The sequence below is a fragment of the Colobus angolensis genome, unplaced genomic scaffold (genome assembly GCF_000951035.1).
Source record: "Colobus angolensis palliatus isolate OR3802 unplaced genomic scaffold, Cang.pa_1.0 Scaffold267, whole genome shotgun sequence".
In the NCBI taxonomy this organism is placed as follows: Eukaryota; Metazoa; Chordata; class Mammalia; order Primates; family Cercopithecidae; genus Colobus; species Colobus angolensis.
Genome location: NW_012115899.1, coordinates 915600 through 924467, shown reverse-complemented (window position 1 = coordinate 924467; position 8868 = coordinate 915600). Strand labels below are relative to the sequence as shown.

At 53.5% G+C, this 8868-nt stretch overlaps 1 protein-coding gene across 1 annotated transcript in view; it reads right to left on the bottom strand.

The window, feature by feature from the left end:
- TRPV1 (transient receptor potential cation channel, subfamily V, member 1) overlaps positions 1 to 8868 on the bottom strand; it is a 26736-nt gene that overhangs the window by 15979 nt on the left and 1889 nt on the right. The window contains exons 4-8 of the mRNA XM_011947480.1: positions 8254 to 8394; positions 7810 to 8108; positions 6219 to 6398; positions 3464 to 3622; positions 1167 to 1259 (exon numbers count right to left, since the gene is read on the bottom strand). Coding sequence (XP_011802870.1) covers positions 1167 to 1259; positions 3464 to 3622; positions 6219 to 6398; positions 7810 to 8108; positions 8254 to 8394 — 872 coding nt within the window. The remainder of the gene's footprint in view (positions 1 to 1166; positions 1260 to 3463; positions 3623 to 6218; positions 6399 to 7809; positions 8109 to 8253; positions 8395 to 8868) is intronic.

Sequence of the window (8868 nt, the reverse complement as noted above, 5' to 3'; positions counted from 1 at the left end):
AAAAAAAAAAAAAAAAATCACAGTGGAGCCTGGGCATGGTGACGGCTTCCTGTAGTTCCAGCTACTCCAGAGGCTGAGGTGGGAGGATCGCTTGAGCCCAGGAGACAGAGGTTGCAGTGAGCCATGATCATACCACTGCACTCCAGCCTGGGTGACACAGCAAGACCCCATCTTATAAAAATTAAAATTAAAATACTACAAGAGTTTCTGGGGTCAAAAAAAAAAAAAAAACCCAACAATCAACTGAAATTCTACATTCAGACTTTTTTGTATGCATCTAAGTTCTCACTCTTCTTTAAAGAAGCTGGAACTCAAAAGCTTAGATGATAGAAATATGGTTTTTGCAAGAAAGGTGACATAAAATCTGAAACAGTGAGTCCCACATTCAAAGAAAAGATTACTCCTGCATTAAAAAAAAAATGGCCAAGGATTGCACATATCGGAGTTTCCAGTTAAAAATAAGACAATTCCTTGCTGGTGCAATGGCTCACGCCTGTAATCCCAGCACTTTGGGAAGCTGAGACAGGCAGATCACCTGAGGTCGGGAGTTCGAGACCAGCCTGGCCAACATGGTGAAACCCCGTCTCTACTAAAAATACAAAAAAAAAAGCCAGGCATGGTGGCAGGTGCCTGTAATCCCAGCTACTTGGGAGGCTGAGGCAGGAGAATTGCTTGAACTCAAGAGGCGGGGGTTGCAGTGAGCCAACATCGCACCACTGGCCTCCAGTGTGGACAACAAAGTGAAACTCCATCTCAAAAAACCAACCAAACAAACAAACAAAGATTTCAGTATGCATGGAGATTTCCTTCATTGCTCAGAGCTTTAACAGACTGGTTTCATTAATTAGACAACTACCAGTCATGATCCTATCACTTAAGAGGCCTCCACTCTACCCCTGTAATTAAATATTCCATCCCGTGGAGTGGCTGGAGTGTCTATTTTCAGGCTTGCCTGCCTTGGGCCCATGGAGATGCCCTGAGCGCCCTCCTGCCCCCGCAGGGACTGACTGAAAGGCTCTCAGCCTCACCTCTGTGTCTCTCAGCTCCCCAAGCAGGGCCATTATGTGTCTGATGAATAAAAAAGTGAGTGAGTGAGTGGTGAGGGATTCACTTGGCTTTTTGTTTTGGTGATAATGGAAACTCACAATGTGGGAAGGAATGCTTACCCCTCGGAAAAAGAAGTAGACTCCTCCTAACACAGACAGGATCTCTCCAGTAACTCGGAAATAGTCTTCAGTTTTTTCCATCTTAAAGGGAGGCTGTGAGATGCAGAGAAGTTGGTAACTCTGTTTACTCATTCATTCATTCAACAAACATTGAGCGGGTACCAAGTCCTGTAATGAAGACATAGCCCCTGCCCAGGAAGCACAGCCTCCATCAGGGGAAGGACACACAAAGACAGTGTGTTATTAGGGGAGCGCCCGCAAGGAGGTCCCTCTGTAGGCCTGATTCCCCAAAGTGGCAGCCTGCAGGTGCCAAGCGGAGCATCTTACAATGCTGTGCTGCCTCCCAGGCAACGTCCTGGCAGGCCCGGAGCTCCTCCTGGCTGGGAGCAGAGTGACGGACAGCAGGGTGATGGACAGGTGGGGGCAGTCTCACGGACCCTAAGCCATACACATCCCACTGTCACCCCAGACCATGGCCAGTCTCCCACGAGTGTCAGGGACTCCTACTGACCATGGAGTGAGAGACTGTGCCACACATACTTATGGGTGTCACTCTTGTGTTTCAGTTGCCATTTCCTGGAGTGGTTCACCATCCACATTTCCTAAGCACTAGTTCATTAGCTTGCCTTACTAGCACATTTTTCTCTTAAAAGGAAGTCACTGGCCGGGTGCGGTGGCTCCCTCCTATAATCCCAGCACTTTGGGAGGCTGAGACGGGCAGATCACCTGAGGTCGGGAGTTTGAGACCAGCCTGACCAACATGGAGAAACCCCATCTCTACTAAAAATATAAAATTAGCGAGGCGTGGTGGCCCATGGCTCTAATCCCAGCTACTTGGGAGACTGAGACAGGAGAATCACTTGAACCCCGGAGCCGGAGGTTGCGGTGAGCTGAGATGGTGCCACTGCACTCCAGCCTGGGCAACAGAGCGAGACTCCGTCTCAAAAAAAAAAGGAAGTCGTTATGTGGCCTTAATAGGTGGACAGAAATAGGGTTTCATGCAATGATGAAGTTGAGTTTTTAAAGTAAATGTACAGCCAGCCAGGCACAGTGGCTCATACCTGTAATCCCAGCACTTTGGGAGGCCAAGGCAGGCAGATCACTTGAGGTCAGGAGTTCAAGACTAGCCTGGCCAATATGGTGAAACCCCATCTCTACTAAAAATATAAACATTAGCTGGGCATGTTGGTGGGCACCTGTGGTCCCAGCTACTCAGGAGGCTGAGGCAGGAGAGTCACTTGAACCCGGGAGGTGGAGGTTGCAGTGAGCTGAGATTGCGCCACTGCATTCCAGCCTGGGTGATACAGCGAGACTCTGTCTCAATAAAAAAAAAAAAAAAAAATTAAATAAGTAAGTAAATGTGTAAGGTGCCCTGGAAACAAAGGCAGCAAATTCAGTGCCCTGGGTATCAGACGTGAAGGACTAAGTCCAGAAGTTCAATGAAGTCTTGGCTCTCGGCAGAGGAAAAAGTCTGGTCTTAGGCTGATTTGATGGATGGCCCAGGGCCTGGCACACAGGTGCTCAAAAGTCCAAATCCAGGGAACGAATAATGAGCAAGTGAGTGAATAAAAGAGGGCAGGCAAGCAGGATGACGGTGGGCTCTGGGCTTACACTAGCCCACATCCCTAGGGACCCCCAGGCCAGGGGTGAGCCCTGTCCCGAGCCCAAATTCCTGCATGATTTCTTTTTTTTTTTTTGAGACAGAGTTTCACTCTTGTTGACCAGGCTGGACTGCAGTGGTACCATCTCAGCTCACCACAATCTCCGCCTCCCGGGTTCAAGCAATTATCCTGCCTCAGCCTCCTGAGTAGCTGGGATTACAGGCATGCTCCACCACGTCCAGCTAATTTTGTATTTTCAGTAGAGACGCGGTTTCACCATGTTGGTCAGGCTGGTCTCGAACTCCCGACCTCAGGTGATCCACCCACCTCAGCCTCCCAAAGTGCTGGGATTACAGGCGTGAGCCACCGCGCCCGGCCCCTGCATGCTTTCTAACCAAGTACACCCAGTCTGTGATCAGGGACCTGAGTCACCACACACTCAGCCCCACAGGACCTCAAGGCTAAAGGAGAGGGACTAAGAAGCAGGAACGGGGTGGGTCTCCCGTACAGCCTGAGGCAGGGAAGATGGGCGCAAGGATACAAGGTTCTCCAGATTCTCCATCCATCGCTCCAGCAAGCCAGGAAGGAGTCCAGGGCAGAGCTTGGGCCTGGGGTGGGGGAGGTCTCCCCGGAATGTCCACACCCCTTCCCCACCAGCCGCACCCCCGCCCATGAGGCCTGAGCCTCTGGCCGCACCAAGCCATCCACGGGCCTGTAGTAGGCAGCCATGGTGAAGATGATCATGTACAAGCAGTAGACCAAGAAGTTGAAGTAGAAGGTGCGCTTGACGAATCTGTCCCACTTGTCCTGCAGAAGTCGGTTCAGCGGCTCCACCAAGAGCATGTCGTGGCGATTCTAGGGGGAGCGGAGAGAAGTGAGGCTCCCTCCTGCAGCAGGAACTCCTCGCACGCCCACGCCAGCCCCTGGCGCTCCTCACAGCCACACGGCTGCACAATCCTCAGCCCAGGGAGCAGGTGAGACTCACGGGAGGTCTGAGCCAGCCGGCCTGGGGCTGGTCCCAGCACTGCCGCGGCTCACGGAGGGACCCGCCCTCTTGGCCTCGGTGTTCCCAAAGGTGCAGTGAATGGGGTGAGACTGGACAAGCTCTGAGTACTCACTTAATGGCCCACAGCACCGCCCAACAGTCTATGCCCGTTGTGTCTAATAACTCACTCCCGAGAGCCCACAGGAATGGGAAGTAGCTGGCTTAGGCAGAGCCTGGGCACGAGGGGCTGAGGGCAGGCAGGAAAGAGCTTCTGGGTCCTGACTTCTCACGTTTCCAGCCCTGGGTCAGGCAGGGTGGCAGGGAACTGGGAGGCCCTTCCTGCAGCAGGAGGGCCTAGGGCCTCATGCCATCTTTACAAGTATGCTTCGGGGCAAATGTCTGGTATCCAGAGATTTTGATAAAGTTTAAATAGGCCGGGAGTGGTGGCTCAAGCCTGTAATCCCAACACTTTGGGAGGCCAAGGCAGGTGGATCACCTGAGGTCAGGAGTTCAAGACCAGCCTGGCCAACATGGTGAAACCCCATCTCTACAAAAATACAAAAATTAGCCAGGCGTGGTGGCAGGTGCCTGTAATCCCAGCTACTTGGGAGGCTGAGGCGGGAGAATTGCTTGAACCCCAGCAGGCAGAGGTTGCAGTGAGCCGAGATCACGCCATTGCACTCCAGCCTGGGTGACAGAGCGAGACTTTGTCTCAAAATATAAAATAAAATAAAATAAAATAAAAATAAGTTCAAGTATCCCTGAGATGGATGAGTCAAAATGAGATCATCCCCGCCTCCCTCAGGCCATCAAGTACAACCCCCAGCCCAAGCTTAAGCTCCCTCAAAGAGGTTCCCAATCAGTGTCTTCTTGAATACCTTTGGGGACGGGAAACTCCTTACTGCCTCAAGAGGCCTGTGGAGAGTCACTGACGGTAGGGAATACCTCTTCTTTGGTCTTCTCTACTTTCTACTAGTGGTCCTGGTTCTGCCCTAGAGTCCCCAGAACAAGTCCACACTCCTTGTCCCTGAGAGCCTTCAGAGACATGAAGATGTCAGTGGTGGTCCCAGAGCCTCTCCCCCAGGTCAAATACTGCAGTCCTTTTTGAGGTCACCTCCTATCTGGACCAGTCCTCTGGGAACACTTGTATCCAGCACTCTGAGTTGGAGGCTCAGGTTCAGCACGGCAGCCCAGGTGGGGCAGAGCAGACCAGGCCTCTCCCAGCCCCAGACTCTGCTCCTATAAATGCAACGTCTGGCCTGTGAGACATCGTGGAAGCCCTTCACTGCTGATGGCACAGACTCCAGCCTCCGAGTCTGCCTTGGGAGCTCAGAGCATCACCTTAGAAAGAAGGGACCGGTAAGATGGCCTTTCCAAACAGCATGGCAGGATAGATTACTCAAAAAGTAACACTGAGAAAGTCATTTGGAGCCCAAATATTTAAGTGAGATGCCTACTTCACAGCTACACAAAAATCAATTCTTGGCCTGGCGCAGTGGTTCACACCAGTAATCCCAGCACTTTGGGAAGCCAGGGAGGTCGGATCACCTGAGATCAGGAGTTTGAGACGAGCCTGACCAACATGGAGAAACCCTGTCTCTACTAAATACAAAAAATTAGCCAGGCATGGTGGCACATGCCTGGAATCCCAGCTACTTGGGATTCAAGGAGAATCGCTTGAACCAGAGAGACGGAGGTTGCAGTGACTCGGGATGACACCATTGCACTCCAGCCTGGGCAACAAGAGCGAAACTTCGTCTCAAAAAAAAAAAAAAAAGAAAAAGAAAAATCTACAAGCCCTGCCATCAAGTGAGAAAAAAAAAATGGTTGTTGTACATTGCATATACTCTGATCCCGTTGATGTAAACAAAATGAAACTGTACATTTTAGGCTGGGCGCAGTGGCTCATGCCTGTAATCCCAGAACTTTAGGAGGCCGAGGCGGGCGGATCACCAGAGGTCAGGAGTTCGAGACCAGCTTGACCAACATGGAGAAACCCCGTCTCTGCTAAAAATACAAAATTAGCCAGGTGTGGTGGCGTGTGCCTATAGTCCTGGCTACTCGGGAGGCTGAGGCAGGAGAATCGCCTGAAAACCCAGGAGGCGGAGGTTGCGGTAAACTGAGATCGCACCATCGCACTCCAGCCTGGGCAACAAGAGCGAAACTCTGTCTCAGAAAAAAAAGAAAAAGAAAAAGAAACTGTACATTTTTACACAGTATAAAAGGAGGGACTTTTGTCTATGTACCTCTGAAATGTTTCTGGTTTTACAGGATGATAATCATGTATGGTTGCTATGCTTAGGGAAAATTCAGTGGGCATGAATGAAGACATGAGGCTGCAGGGCCTGGGCCCCAGGCAGCAGGCTTTCCCTCATGAGAAGCCAGCTGGAGCTGGACCAGGGGCTGGGATTGGGCCTGGGGTGCAGAGGCCCTCAGGCCCTCCCTGGCTGTGCCGCAGCCACTCACAGGAGTATCGCTGCTGCTGTAGGCGATCACCTCCAGCACCGAGTTCTTCTCGCAGGTGTCGATGCAGGACAGGTCATACAGCGAGGAGTGTACGGGCCCGTAGGCCCACTCGGTGAACTTCCTGGACAGGTGCCTGCACTCGGGCTCCTGGATCTCCCTCTGGAGAATATAGGCCAAGACCTGCCACCAGGGATCAAGAGCCCATCAGACGCCAGCCCCAGGCTCAGCCTCAGACCGCACCCCAACAACCAGCTCTGCTTCCCAGTCCAGCTAGTGGCCTCACCCAAGCCCCAGGCGAGTCCCCACCCACTCCTGACCACCACCAAGATTAACCAGTCGGCCAGGCGCAGGTGGCTCACGCCACCTGTAATCGCAGCACTTTGGGAGGCTGAGGCAGGTGGATCCCCTGAGGTCAGGAGTTCGAGACCAGCCTGGCCAACATGGCAAAATCCTGTTTCTACTGAAAATACAAAAAAAAATTAGCCGGGTATGGTGGCGTGTGCCTGTAATTCCAGCTACTTGGGAGGCTGAGGCAGGAGAATCACTTGAACCTGGGAGGCAGAGGTTGCAGTGAGCCAAGATTGTGCCACTGCACTCCAGCCTGGGCAACAAGAGCGAAACCCCATCTCAGAAACAAACAAAAAAAAAGGTCAACCAGCCAGCTGCCTCAGATACTACCTGTACCACATCAGGCCCACCATCCCCTCACAGCAAGGCCCCAACTCTACCATCTCACCATCAAAGACAGTGGTGGTCCATTCTCGATAACCTCAGGCCAGAAAGAAATCAAGAGAATGCAAGAAATGAGAGCCAGATGGGGTGACTCATGCCTGTAATCCCAGCTACTTGGGAGGCTGAGGTGGGAGGATCACTTGAGGCCAGGAGCTGGAGGCCTGTCACCAGGAGCCACCAGCTGGAGCTGGGAGCTGGAGCTACCAGCCTTGTCACCTAAAGCTCCTGCCTGCCACGGAAAGACACCAACAGCTGTTTTCTTTTTTTTTCTTTTTATTCTTGTGACAGAGTCTTGCTCTGTCACACAGGCTAGAGTGCAGTGGCGAAATCTCAGCTCACAGCAGCCTCCGCCTCCCAGGTTCAAGCGACTCTCGTGCCTCAGCCTCCTGAGTAGCTGGGATTACAGGCACTTGCCACCATGCCCGGCTAATTTTTGTGTATTTAGTAGAGATGAGGTTTCATCAGGTTGGTCAGGCTGGTCTCGAACTCCTAACCTCAGGTGATCCACCCACATTGGCCTTCCAAAGTGCTGGGATTACAAGCACAAGTCACCGTGCCTGGCCCAACAGCTTTTCTTCTGTTGCACCCTAGGCGGTCCCACCTTATGGCCCAGCACCCCACCCCATGTCCTGATGATACTCAGAGCTAGAAATCCAAAACAGCCACACTAGCCATGCAGCATTCTGCCCTGCGGCTCCCAATTTCTCAGACTTATTCTAACAGCCCTGCAAGCTGGTGTGACAGAATCAGAGTCCCGCACACACAGATAGTGACGCCAGGCTCCCACAGTGAGTCAGGCAGTCTTCCCTGACGCCCCTGTCCCCGCACGGCACCAGCTTGAGCCGAAGCCCCCTCCTACCCCGATCTTCCCAGTCCCAGCGGCCAGAGCCAGCGGCGTCATTCCCTTCTTGTTGGCGAGCTCCTCCAGCTTCAGCGTGGGGTGCAGTTTGGCCCCCAGGATCAGAATCTCATTGTACATGCTCGTCACAAACTTCGTGTTGTCAGCCGTGTTGTCGGCCACCTCCACCAGGGCGTGCAGCACCGTGTTGCCCACCGAGTCCCTGGCGCTGATGTCGGCCGGCTGCCAGGAGTTCTGCAGCAGGAACTTCACGATGCCCAGCTGGTTGGTGCACGCGGCCAGGGACAGGGGCAGTTCACCTGCACGGACACGGGTCCCAGGCGGGCCTCAGGAGTGAGATCCAGCTGGTCCCTGAACCACCAGCCTCCAACTCCCTCTGTCTCTGCCCAAACCTCCCCTTAGCCAAAGCCGAAAAGATCAGGGTCAGCTACATTGTCTCCCTACCGAAGTAGAATCCAGGCCGCCCTTTGGTTTTCTTAAAGAAGTCCCCATTGGCCGCCGCCTGGACGTCTGCTCCGTTCTCCACCAGGAGGGTCACCAGGGCCATGTTGCGCCTCTCAATGGCGATGTGCAGCGCTGTCTGGCCTACAGAGGACGCGCACTGTTGGCTTCGTGACCACAGTCCTGTGGGGCTGCCGAGACAGGTGCTGGGGAAGGGCTCTGGGCAGGCAGCAGCTGCTGCAGGAGGAACTGGGCAGAAAGTGCCTGGAGGACCCCCCCGACTGCAGGAGGCCAGGCCAGGGTCCCCCAAGGGGTCCCAGCAAGGTCCTGAGACAGGAGACCCTTGGGAACAGGAAATAACAGGTTGGAAGCCAGAGGAGTCGAAATTGCCCCGGGGGCAAGGAACAGTAGCAGAGAGAAAGGCCGGAGGCTGTGACTTCCAGAGACAGGGACCATCCAGTCAGCCGCGGGAGGCAGGGACATCCCAGGGTCAAGAGAGGAGACATCAGATGGGGGAGGCAGAGACCCCCAGGACCAGGAGAAATCAGGCCAGCAGATGGGAGAGGCAGGGACCTCCAGGACCAGCAGAAATCAAGCCAGCAGATGGGAGAGGCAGGG